The 13259-nt window shown below is 49.2% G+C and overlaps 3 protein-coding genes across 3 annotated transcripts in view; 1 reads left to right on the top strand and 2 right to left on the bottom strand.

The window, feature by feature from the left end:
- The window catches only part of c17h4orf54 (chromosome 17 C4orf54 homolog), a 9598-nt gene extending 5120 nt beyond the window's left edge, over positions 1–4478 (bottom strand). The window contains exon 1 of the mRNA XM_056576182.1: positions 1–4478. This exon is cut by the window's left edge and continues 664 nt beyond it. Within this exon, the coding sequence (XP_056432157.1) occupies positions 1–4160 (4160 nt within the window). The 5' untranslated portion in view covers positions 4161–4478.
- Positions 4479–7431: 2953 nt separating this feature from the next.
- On the top strand, positions 7432–11280 carry hacd4 (3-hydroxyacyl-CoA dehydratase 4). Its single transcript, XM_056575896.1, has 8 exons — positions 7432–7483; positions 7757–7888; positions 8121–8227; positions 8331–8458; positions 8560–8669; positions 9141–9247; positions 10216–10341; positions 11074–11280. The coding sequence occupies exons 2-8, from the start codon at positions 7884–7886 to the stop codon at positions 11151–11153; spliced, it is 663 nt and encodes a 220-aa protein (XP_056431871.1). The 5' UTR covers positions 7432–7483; positions 7757–7883; the 3' UTR covers positions 11154–11280.
- focad (focadhesin) overlaps positions 10971–13259 on the bottom strand; it is a 44819-nt gene continuing 42530 nt past the window's right edge. The window contains exons 43-44 of the mRNA XM_056575932.1: positions 12456–12531; positions 10971–11871 (exon numbers count right to left, since the gene is read on the bottom strand). Coding sequence (XP_056431907.1) covers positions 11798–11871; positions 12456–12531 — 150 coding nt within the window. The 3' untranslated portion in view covers positions 10971–11797. The remainder of the gene's footprint in view (positions 11872–12455; positions 12532–13259) is intronic.

Here is a 13259-nt window from a genome sequence, read left to right as displayed (position 1 = left end):
CCCGGGCTCATGGCGGCGGGGGAGAAGCAGAACACCTGCTGCTGGGCCGGGACCATCCCCAGAGGGAAGGGGCTGTAGAGGGGGGCCGCCACCGGCGGGGCGGGCGGCGGGGCGGGAGGCGCGGGCCGCTCCGGGGAACGGGCGGCGGCGGCGGCGGCGGCGGCGGCCCAGGGGACGAACTGCTTGGGGGGGGTGCGGGGCCGGGGCCCATGGCCCCCAGCGCCGCTGAGGGTGTAGAGGGTCTTGTCCCCGCTGGAGGCGCTGCAGGGCGGGACCGAGTTGACCCTCTTGCCCGCCTGGCTCCCGGCCTTCAGGGGGACGCTGAGGTAGTTCTGGAGCTCGGAGCGGGCGTGCTGCTTCTCCGCCTGGCTGATCCGCACGGAGACGGGCAGCGGGGGGGACCTGGGGGCCGCGCCCTGGGCGGGGGGGCCCGCCGGGGTCCTCGGGAGGGGGTGCTGCTGCGGGAACGCCCTGACGCTCCCGGGGTTGTCCGGGGTTTTCTTTGCGCCGCCGAAGTCGTACGCGCTCTTGCCCTGCGACGCCTGGATGGGTTTGAACCCGAGTCGGTCGTCGTGGCTACCAGGATGCTGATGCAGGAAGGGCTTGGGGAGGTCCCTCTCCTCTCCTCTGTGATACCCGGAGTCGTGGGCCCGGGGGGAGTCCCGGAACGCTGACGGGGTCACGTGGTGGAAGCCGCGGCCCGCCCGCTCCTCCTTGCTCCCTGCCGGTCGGCTGCGTTCCAATTCTTCGCGCGCGGCTGCCAGAGGCCTCGGTACGCTCTTCCTTTTCCACTCGTTGTGGTCAAACACATACAGCTGCTCCATGGTCTTCACCGCCGCCTGGAGCTTCCCCAAGGCGCTCTGGTTCTCCGGGCCGGATTCGGGTTTCTTGTCCGCGGCGTCAGACACCTTCTCCGGCTGTCGGCAAGACGAGGTGCCAGAGTTGGCGTCGACATTCAAACCCAGGCTCCCTTCTGGCGGGTCTAACGAAGAGCCCCCTTTGGCGCCCTCTGGGGACAGACGGTCGAACCTGTCCGTCTCACACTGCGGGGGCTCCTCGCTCGCTCCGCTTTTAAACGACGAGTCGATTAGATTTCCAGATTGCTTTCCGTTGCTATTTGTATTCACCGACTGGCATTTTATCACGATTGGGGATACCGAGGCCTGGTTACGATACAGCCCGTGCTTCTGCTTTTGATCCGCGTTCCAATCACCGCCGGGCGTCAGGTTGGATTTCGTGTCGTTATTATCCAAAGACACAAAGTGATAGGAACTTTTCACCAGTTTACGCACGTCCCTCACTTGGTGTATAGGCGTCTGGAACTTCCCTTTGTTATCACGTATGTCCCTGACCGTGAAATGAGGAACCTTATCGGAGGACTCACCCTTCAAAACGGCTGCGAGAGCTTGGCACCGGGAGTCCTCCGCTCGCGTAAAACCGGGCGCGCTGCTGCCTGCATGGTGAGCCCGCAGGTTGGCAGCTCCAAACGGCTCTTTTTTATAGTCTTTGGCCCTCAGGTTGATTTTGATCTCCGGTGATTTGGATGTTTTGATACGTCTTGAGTCTGCGTCGTAGCGCTTGTCGGAGAGCAAGTCCATGCTGCGTCTCTCGCCTTCGAACGCGGTCGCGCACATCGAATAATTCATGGTCGGCTGCGTTCCAACTTCCCACTCGTCGGGCATTATCTGGATAGTCGGCACAAACAAATGGGACATTTTCCTTAGCTTATGCTCAGGATCCGAACACGGGCCACTTCCGTCCGGGCGCTCGTTAAACGAAGCCTCCTCTGGAGTTTTATGGCTTTTATGTTCCGTTTGAAACTCTAGCTCGCCGTCCCTCCACGACCTGAATGCGCTATTTTGGCTCCGAAGCAGCGTGCTTTTAGCTGCTTCGAATGCCCCTCGTTTAGAAGGATCCATTCCAGCCTCATCCGTCCACTCTAAAAGCGGGCCTTGTGCGGGACTCATAGGGTCTTCTGCTCTCGGGCGCTCACCGGTGACGGTGTCGCAAGAATCCGTGTCCACAATGTCCCCCAACTCATCCAAGCCCACAATGGTGCTTTCGGAGCTGGCCTCCGAGAACCGTGAGCTCGGTCTCTGCAGCTCCCTCGCGCCTTTACGCGCGGCGCCACCGCTCTCCGGCGGCAAAGGCGCAAACGCGGCAGCGGACGACGATGCGCTGCGCGGGCCCTCGCGGATCTCCCCGCGCTCCATTTTGCGCTCTTCCTCGAATTGCATTTTCTTGGAGATGACATTTTTGAGAATGCTCGAGGCGAACATAGCTTTCTTGGCGTTCTGCGTGTCGTCCATGGTCGCCCCCGCCGCGCTACAGCAGGGAGTCCCGCTGCTCCTCGCTGCGCTCCTCCTCCGCCTGCCGGGCAAGGTGTCGGTAACATCATCCGCGGAACGTGATCCCGGCTTGCTTTGTGTGAATTTCGCGCGTCTCTCGCCACCCCCAGATTCCACGTTGCACCTGAAGTTCAACGTTTCCGTTGTGAGCGTAAAAACGCCGCCGTGCGCGTGGCCAAATTTCCCCACGAGTTCAATATGTTTCTGCGAGGCAGAGTTGTTGTTGTTGTTCAAAGTAAACAGTTTGTTTGCGGGCATCTTGATGACGCCCTTGTATCCTGTATTGTTGTTATTCACGTGATCCATTGTAGTGCGCGCGACCCCGAAGGCCGAGGTCGGGTTCTGCCCTCGCGCGACTAAGTGATCCATGTTGAGCTTGCCGTACTTGAGGTCCACGAACGCGGACCACCGGTTCAGTCCGAGCCCCCCGTGGTCCGATGATGCCGCAGCAGACGTCGCGCCGCTGGAGCTGCTGAAATGAATGGCACCGAGGTAAGGGTACGCCAGGCTTTTGAAAGCGCGGCCCGTCAGATGACGCACTTCCTGGTCCGCGTCGTCGGGTTCGCTCAGCCCGCTGGACGCGCCGCTGCTGGAGAAGCAGTTTGCGTCTCTGCCTTTTAACGCGCGACCCAAGTGTAACCGCCCAGGGGCGGCGATGAAACATTTGGCGCCACCGCGAAGGGTCTCTGTTTTCCCGCCGTCGCTTCCCTGAAACACGTGGCCGTGGCCCCCCGGGTCCCCAGGGCGCGTGCATGTGTCGATGTGTTGATGACGGGTTTTGTTCAGCTTTTCTTGGAGGCCGCTGCCGGGGTCATTTATAGCGCGGGAGGTCGTTTTGATGGACAGATGCTGGAACGGTCCCTTTGGCGGGGTCTTTGACAGACTTCCGTCTGAGCTGAGGAGGTCACTGTCCAGGTGGCGGGACCCGTTATCAGGCCGGGCCCTCACCCCTCCGCCGACATCGTGCGTAAAATACGCGTAATCCACGAACGAGTACACCTGGTGGTCTTCTTCCAAGGACCCCGCCGTGACGTCACCGCCCGGCCCGTCCTCCTCGTGGTCGGAGAGCTCCGCGAGCTGGATCTCGTGCGTGCTGATGTAGTGCGACTCGCATTCATCGGAAAGTATCAAAGTATCATCATCATCATCATCATCATCTTCATCATCCTCACTATCCTCGTCATTGGGACCACCACCATCACCTCCATCAACAATATCCCCACCGCCATCATCATCATCGTTATCATCTTCACCATCATCGTCATGATCTCCTTCCTCGCGGACATCGGAGTCAAGTGGTCTGTCCACACGGGGGAGCTCGTCCTTGTCCCGGGACACGATGACTCCGGGGTCTTCTTGCTCGGTTGCCAGGGTGACCTGCCGGGGCTGGGATGGGACGGTGACGTCTTTTTTGTTTCCCGACTCCTCGGTGATATGAACTGGGGAAGAAGGAGATGAAGCCGTTCCGCTCTGCGGAACAATTTTATCCACATCCTCATCTTTCTGTTTCTCCATGATTTCCTTGATCAGGGTTTGGATTTCCATCTCTCGGTCGCCGCCATCGGATCCCACGGCATCAGCGCAACAGTTCTTAGTTTTCGTAAGAACAGACTTTGGATTTCCGTCACTGAGCACAGACACTTTAACGGTTTTGGCAGTAGCTCTCTTTTGATCGGTGACATGCATGATGTGTTTGTGACCGGCTCCGGGTCGCTGCTCTCGGGACGACCGCCCATCGCCGGCCCCCGGATCCTGATCATCCATAGGAGCGGTGGGCCCCCGCTGCGCACACGTGTCCTCCTCGATCTTCATCGCTGGACATCCACGGCCTTTTCAACAACACAGAAACTGCTTCACTTCTGGGATTAGAAGCGGATCTTGGTCCTGCTCTCGGCGTGCAGTCCCCCTTCCTCGACTGGACTGACCGGTGCTTTTGCGCGCACAGATTGCATTGCGCGCAACGCGAGCCGCACTTTACCGGTGGTCGTTAGCGCGCGTTCTCGGTGGTGAGTGACGTTTTGAATAGCACTGGGTCGCCTTTTGAATCCCCCCCGCCGTCCTCCCCACCCAACCGTCACATAAAGTCTAAAGTCAGGGTACTAAAAAAAAAAAGTCGACGGAGACATCCGTCATTCCATGTCGACGCTGTCTGCTCGGGTTGGTTCCCGCAGCCTTTTATTTTTTCCTCACTTTTGGGGCAGAGATCTCCGCCGGAGACAGATGAGTCACAGGGGGCTGTTTTAAAACATTGTGCTGCAGACGCGGTGACGACATGTCAAAACAGCTATTTTAGAAGTGCGGCGAAAATGTTTGGCGTGTTTTGTTACACGTCGGATGGAGAGCGGTGGTCCCACCGAGTGCAAAAAAGATCGCCAGCAGGCAGGGCACCACGTGCCAGTTCAAGAAGTGGGGCCCTGGGAATAGTGTTGCTATGCAGCTTTTAGTCCTAAATAACTCGGAGCCCCTTCAGGCTGAACCTAGACCCTGGACGTGTTTGCATAAAAACGTCACCGGCTGAACATCAGTGGACCACGACGCCCTTGAAATCCAAATAAAACTTGTTTTTCCGACTTCGGGTTACCAAATGGGCTGCTTTGGGCCTAAATGATGACGAGTATGATTATTTCAGAACCATGGAGAGCTCTCACGCGTTTTATTTATACGGCGTGAGTCTTTTTTTTCATTCCGTTTTTAAGCAGTAGGATTACAATCGGTGGGCCTTACATTTAAAATAGCAGGTCAAAAAAACAGGCCTACATACTATTAGGAGAGAGCTACTCAATTAAAGAAGAAAAGTCAAGGGATGTCACATGTTTACATGGAGGCCAGTATTTACATGGAGGTTTTACTGCCCTGACCTACTAACTACTCTGACTGTAACGACTGTCATGTTATAGGACTACAGGTCCCTTGAGCAGGCCACTGCAGCTTGAGTAGGCTACTCTGCTCTTTATTATTGTTATTAAACTGTGGACGACTTGTCAAAGATGGCGTCAGGCATTCAAACAAAGCCATAACCGTGCAGTTATGCGTTAAAAATTAATAATGGAGAAAGCCTGTGTGGGGACGGGGGGGGGAGTGGGGGGGCAGAGAACATGAGATGATTACATATCCTGTTCCTGACCAACAGCTGCAGGCTGGGTCACCTTCCAACACACACACACACACGTCCGCACACGCACACACACGCCCACACACGCACACACACACACTGAGATGGACACAGTTCGGCCGCATATCGTCATATACTGTAGGCAACAATTGGGGGTTGGCAACCTGTTCATATTAGCGTTATTAGAGCAATAACATGTACATGACGGTGTTTTAACATATTGCATCACCATAAACAATTATTTTGGATGTATATGAGGATAGCCATCCCCACATTAGGTACAACAGGTCCATCAACAGGGGACCAGACAATACAACAGATAGTACACTATAAGCTAGTATAAGTCTATATAAGGGACATAAAAACTGTTATGAGAGACAGCTGTGATTCAAGATGGTTTTATTGTCATATGCACAACAATTACAGAGCAGTCGCTGGCAATGAAAATCGTTATTCTTGGGCTCCTCCAACAGTACAATATAAGAGAACGTAAAGGTATATGAGAAACACAAGTAGGAATGCTGAGACTTAAATAATAAAAATATATAAATATAATAATATTAGTAATAATAATAAAAAGTAAGTGTATAAGAGGAACAAAAGTAGGAGAGCAGAGACCTAAATGCCAAACAAAATAAATGTAAAATGTAAACAGACGTGTTTATCCAGATGTCGACTGGTATAAAGTGGCAAGTTATAAAGTGTTAAAAAGTGTTACAGTGGGGAGATAAGCTAAGCAGCTTAGGAGTTCATTAGTCCTACGTTACATTTCTGTGTGAACAGCAGAATAGAATAACTGTTCCAAATGGATGGCTGATTCCTAGGGCCTGAAGAGTAAGGGACAGCTTTCACTCTATAGTACACGTAATATAAGGGCCGTACAATATATTCTGTTCTAGCTCCTGGGCCTAGCAGCAGCAAACTAGTTATAAATATCCATGAAACACAATATAATCGAAACAATAGAAATATAGAAAATGGAATAATAATAATAACAATACTAAGAAGTGCAATAGTGGAAGGAATAAGGGCAGACAGCAGGCATCCAGGAATAGAGGCAGCTAGGAAGACAGACAACAGGCCACTAGAGTCGACTGCTCTACTGAGGCTGTGGCACCGCCAGCCAGGTGTGGGAGTCTCTGGTGGGAGTCCTTGATGAACCACGGGGCTTCTCCGTTTGCTGACCAGTTCAGTCTTTGTCAAGAAAATATGAGCCCAAATAATAATACTATAACTCGGGAGGTCGGTCGTTCCTTGGCGGTCACCTCTTCGATGCCCTGACCTGGTCTCTCCACACACTCGTACGGTGTTGAAATCTGCTCGTCAAGGACTTTGCTTCTTGAGGAGACGCAAAGGATTCATCTTCCACCCAAAAATCTTGAGGAATTTCTACAAGCACCGATCCAGAAACAACTGGTTACAGAACAGGTTCTACTTGGAGGCCGTCAGAATGCTGAACATCATACCTGCCGGCCATCAGGATGCTGTCAAGAAGTCCAAAGATTACTTAATCTCAGTACCACTTAAGACGTAGGCCTACTTGGTTTGGGCTATTGTCCTTGCTGTTGTAGTCTCTGAAGGGATTTGTGGCTGTATTAATTATTTACTTTTCTATATTGTATTTTTTATTTAATGTGTATATATTTGATTACGTTACAAATATAAAGCTTTATTCAGTGATGCTGTCGAACACCTCTGTCTCACCACACAAACAAAATGTACAGTTCTCCTGACATATTGTGCATATGACATCTGGAACGATATATTAGGGCTATTTACTGCGCCAAAAAACTGTTCAAAATCATTACAGAAAATAAAGTAAACGATTTATTTTACCCTATAGATTTTATGTCTCCCCACCTGTTCATATTATTCATTTCTAGTTGAAGTAAATATAAACATTTTAGCAGACCTAACTCTGCAGTGCCCCCTTGTGGCCAAACTGGAGAAATGCTGACTAATAGGTTGGCTGGTGTCAGTTTACACTTCTTATCCTGTCGGACATAACACATACTTTACGGAGGTTTGTGTGGTCATCTCTTTTTTTCCAATTATTTAAATCTATTTCAAATGTATTTCTATTTGACAGGAAATATCACATTAATACTGAGAGAGAGAGAGAGAGAGAGAGAGAGAGAGAGAGAGAGAGAGAGAGAGAGAGTGACTGTGTTTGCACGTGTGTGCTAGAAAGTGTAAATAAAAGTGTAGATGTTATCTGCATGTGTGAAGAATGTTAATTATGTCCTACATAGCCTCCAATATCAGGTTTTTGCGTTTGGAAACTCCTTCCCTACAGAAGTGTGCCAAAAAGAGAGAGAAAAAAAACGGCCAACCCACAAACACCCACGCACATAAACATAAACACAACACACAAAAAGTTGCAGCAGCAGTCGCACGCCCAGGCTGCACTACAGGGACTCAAAATGTGGTAAGCAACAAAACAACCAACACTTAGAATTAGGTTAAGTTACCAATATACAAGTAGCCTACAATTCAATCGTGCTGTTGACTTATTGCGGTGCATTCCTTGCATTTCTCAGCATGTACGTGCTGGGGTGGGTTTGGAAATCCGAGTTTAGGTTAACCGTGGTTCCTCTATACTTTCGATGTTCACCGCTTATAGCTTATAGTAACGTGTCGTATAACTTATCTTCTTGCAGGTTCACTGCCCGGTTTCTCTATGTATTCACGTACAACATGTTCCAGTTTTGTGCCCACACGTGGATACTGGCCAACATGACGGTCAGGTTTCTCATGTTTGGTCGAGGTGGGGAATATTTACAATGATCATACCCTCCACTCCCCTAAACCTGGTTAACGGACGTCCTGTCTTGGGATGGGACTCATCTGTTATCTCTTTTTATTTACAGATGCCTTGGCGGATACGTTTTACTCCATCGGAGTCGTCATGTCCCTGTGTCAGCTTTTCACGGTGCTTGAGCTGTTTCATATCGCAGATGGCATCGACAAGAGCTGGATTCTCCCTCGCCTCTTTCAAGTTGGTGCAACCCCCCTTGTTTTTCTTTTCAAAGTAAAAGTCGATAAGAACGAAGCGCGTGTGTGTGGTTGGGTTTTAATCTGGGTGTGTCTCCACTCCAGGTGGTGGAGAGGAATCTTCTGCTGTTCACTATAGTCATGATGGAGGAGATTCAGAGTAAACCGGTTGTGTGCGCACAGTTCTTCCTGTGGAACATCCTGGGTCTGCTGAGGTATGCAGAACATTCTCTTTTGACTTCGGGGAACGCTATGTTTACACCTCTTTTAGACAACTGCTTCGAAAAGTCCGTATTCATCCAACCCACTGGTAACTTCGTTTTGTACAGGGGATTTTTGTGAGAGCCAAGTTGGACTTGAACAGGCTTTTAGGTTCATTAAGAACATTTCGTTTTTATAATCGCACCACTGATAAAAACAGTCAATGATCAGAGAACCATTCCAGACCTTAGGCCCAATCCCATTTCTACCCCTAACCCCTTCCCCCTCCCCCTTGTTTTGAAGGGGTAAGGGGAAGGGGTAAGGGGTGATCATTGACTGTTTTTATCAGCGGTGGCCTAAGGCCCAATCCCATTTCTACCCCTTACCCCTTCCCCTTACCCCTTCAAAACAAGGGGGAGGGCCTTAATGTCGTAATGATGATGACCATGATGATGATGGTGCTGACGATGATGATGCACGGTCAGGTACCCCCAGGAGCTGCTGTGTGTGATGGGCTCCCCTTCTCTGAACATGCTGTGGAACCGCTACACGCTGTACGTCCCCACGTACATCCTGGCGGCCGTCACAGAAGGTGAACCCCACGCACCTCCGACACTAAAGGACACCGCGTCATGAACCTAGTGGCTTCTGGGTGAATGGTTTATGACGTCTTTTTGTTGAGGTTAAGGTTTTAATAGCGGCAGAATAGAGGCTCTTGGATTATAATTGCATGTCAAATCAAGAGCATATTTCCCTTTGAACACTTTATGCATTGAATAAATATTTGTATGTTTTCTTGGGTTAAGAAAGCCCTCCTTTTAGCCTGAACTCCTGTTAGCCTGAACACTCTTCAAACTTTTGAATGTTACTCTATACGAGTTTAAACGGTCCAACAATACTGCGTTTTAACTACAGGATACGGCTACCAGAGTAAAAGGATAGCATGGCACGATGTCTTAATACTGTCGGATGAACTTTACATGAACAGACACGCTTGTCACAAAAGCACTGAAATGAGCCTCAGGAAAGAGAGAGCGCATGCAGGAAACGGTCTGGGGCAACACATGATTGCAAGCGGGCGATAAAATGTCAGGAAGGGTGTGCGAGGACAGCATATGGCAACACTGTTTGGACAATACGACTCCCACTATACTGCAGCGACAGACAGTGACACACAAACACACACACGCACACACACAGTTTACAAGGGAAGCAACCACACACAGAGACAATATTACGTAACCCACCCACATATTGTTTGGTCTGGTCGGTTTGAATATCCTTTAACTGGTTGGATAATTACAAAGAATTTGACTGGTTTACAGTAGATATTTTGTTTATATTCATGATAATGTGCAAGATGTGTTTATTCAATTATATATATTATATAAGGAATACATATAATAAATCAAGGCAACTATTGAAACGATCACGATTCGGTCTTCTTATTTTGTCCTATTATCATAGTTTATACTAATCTAAACTGTGAGAGTCCTAATGTTGGGATAGTATTCTGTTGTGGATATTGGCGTGATTCTCTTAGTGCCCCCTCTCTTCCAGGAGTTACAGTGTACCAGGCAGTGAGTCACTTAGAGAAGGCTGGCCGAGGGCGTCTTCAGCTGCCAATCTCCTCTCCCAACCGCGTCCCCATCCTGCTGAAGACCTATCTGATCATCCTCGCAGTCGGTAAGACAGTCAAGGCGGGTGTTCCACCCGAGGTCGACCGTTAAGGGGACGTTGACAAAAACCCAGACCCTGAATAGAATCATCTTTCACCCGTGGAGTTTCCCCGAGGCGTCGTCGCAGGAGCAAACGCACTGATCCTAGGTCTGCTACTACTATATGTACCAGCGCACAGGGAGTAGACTGAACCAGTGTAGATGAGTCTTCTCCGCTCACCCTGGTGCATACAATAGCAGACCCTTAATTAGTGTAATGAGCGCGACCTGTGTTAGTACTGACTACGACCCCCTCCGTCTGTGTTAAGGTCAGAGGATTCTTCCCTCTCTTATTGGTCTCTACTATAAAGGCAATGGCTGTTTAACAAAGTGAAGGCTGCAGCCTTGCTAGAACACTTCCCTTGCTTGTCGCGTCCTATGGAGATGAGGGTGGAGTGCTGCCTAGAGTTTGTAGCGTTCAGAGTTTGGAACGACCTGCTAGTGTGGAAGGGCTTCTGCTCCCGCTTTTTAATACTGCTCAGGTGGTAAATATTTTAATTGTTGAAATTGTTATTGGTGACAGTATGGTGACAATCTATGCAAAATATAGCCTATCATTACGTTGCAAAAACGTTTGCAAAAAATAACGCACAGGTAAGTGTGTAGGACCCGTGTGTGAGAACCCGCTGTGAATGTGGTTTCCGTGGCGGTGTGTTTTGCCGCTCTTTGGCTGACCGTTACCGTGACGTTGTCCTTCCAGGCGCCACGGTGACGGTGTGGCAGTTGGTGAAGGAGAGGCAACAACGGCTGGAGAAATGGAACAAGAAGCTCAAGAAGTAGTTAGCCCTATGACATTGTTTTATGAATTGTATAACTGTTATAATTGTACCGTTTGGTTTACTTTTATAAAATAAATATATATATCTTTTTTACTATCAGCACCCGCTCAAAATTGTTGTTTTGTCTACTTTTTTGAATCTCAGTGTAATATGAAGTGATGTTAATGGCTCGTTGGATTCGTTAAAGACACACACACACACTTCCATTAAGATATTTATTGCAGAGAATTTGTATTAAAAAATAGCATTACTTCTGATGGAACCTACCGGGACATTTCTGTGTTTCCATATTCCGATCCATTACAAGCAGTTTGAGTTTTATAAGACCTTATGCGCCTTATCTGCATTCTTGGTCATGCAAAACTAAATTCAGTCAGTCTCTTTCTCTATCCACAGTAGAGTTAAAGGCCAGGTAAACATTTGACAGCAGCAGCTTGGGTGAATATGATTTTGTGAAATACTGTAAGAGTGAAATGCTACGACGTGGCACCCATTTGAAGAGTAAACACATTTTGTGTTTTTTAATGCGTTGCAGTAACTGGTTTTCCTATTGTTCGGGTTACCTCCATGAAGGATTGCGTAATAGCTCACTCCAAAGGGGAATGCATATAGTGGACCAGTCCTCCCAGTAGGGTCTCTGGGGTCCTACCAGCCGTAGGCCCGCGTCCAGACACCCTTCTTCCTGAAGTCTGCACACGACCGCAGGGCCTGTAGCGCGGCTACGAGCAAGGACAGACGGACAGACGTTGAGTCAAAGTGATCGACTGTTTGGTTCGACTTTGAAAGGTTGTGGTTGAAACACAGAATACACACGCTATACGCAGATGATCCATTACTTGGACGTAAATGATTCACAGTTTTCATACATGGGAAAACTATCATTAGGTTATTGAGTAAGGATCATATACACCAATTATTATTGAGCAAGGAAAATATTATTCAATTAATAACCTCAAAGGTGATTTCATTTAGAGTTATTATTTGCTGGACCTGGATTTCCAACTCAGAAAAAAGTTACATTTTCAGCGTAGAACAAAAACATGAGAATGAAGGATAAGGGTAGGAAGGATCAGTTGGATAAATTGCCGTGACATTAACAATAACCTCAAACCCAAGTTAACCTACTGGTTTAAGGCCCTGCTGCAGTAGGGCTAAAATAGCGTTTACATAATGGTTTGGTCCTCTTAATCAGGCTTGAGCCTTCGGATTGCGTAGCTGTTCAGTATAATCAAACAAGCACCCTGGTAAATAACAACCTGGTTGGAACCTGACATGGGTGGGGTGTGCGGGACTGGGTCCTCACCTTTGGCGGTGGTGATGGATGTTGTTGACAGTGCCCGCTCAGGGCCTTCCGCAATGCTGAGCAGCCAGTTCAGGAACTGAAGCACGCACACGCACACACACACACACACACACACACACACACACACACACACAATGAAGAAATGACATGTTAGGTCTTGCGCATTGACGTTTCCAGGGTCGAGTTTCTCTACTTGTCTTCCGGGCCGGAGTCCAATTAACAAATCCAGAATCCAGATAGTTCCAAGTAAACACCATGTTGAGTGCTATAGCAGACACTAAGACTTTAATGCTGCACATCTGCCATACACATCGCCCCACATGACCTTTGGCCTGGTTTGGACAGTGCACACACAACCCCTGCTGAGACAGGTCCAAGGGAGCCATCTCAGCGTTTCTTCAGACCTAATATTGACACTCCACACTCCAGCGATACAGTGCAGCAGAAGAGAGGCAGCAGAGAGATCAAGGCCCGCCTCTCACTTGTGTTTGCATGGTAAATAGACAAGTGTGAACATGTTGATGGAAACGTATTGGAAACATTAAGGATCAGTGAAATCTGTGGGATAAAAGTGATAATAATGACCTTAACAACAACCTCAAACCCAATCAATCTACTAGGTACAAAGGCTAGCCCTCAAATATATATCATTAAGGTAACATAATGGTTTGCCCGTCATCATAATCATCCTTGTCTATGTTATTGTACCATGAGGCGAGTTAGCATCGGTAGCATCGGTCAACGGATAGCGTGGCACGGTCGCTGCGTTATCGTTTTAACTACTACGGCCACTCACTAGGGTCG

This window comes from Gadus chalcogrammus, chromosome 17 (assembly GCF_026213295.1).
Source record: "Gadus chalcogrammus isolate NIFS_2021 chromosome 17, NIFS_Gcha_1.0, whole genome shotgun sequence".
Lineage (NCBI taxonomy): Eukaryota > Metazoa > Chordata > Actinopteri > Gadiformes > Gadidae > Gadus > Gadus chalcogrammus.
This window is presented reverse-complemented; position numbering and strand designations above follow the sequence as displayed.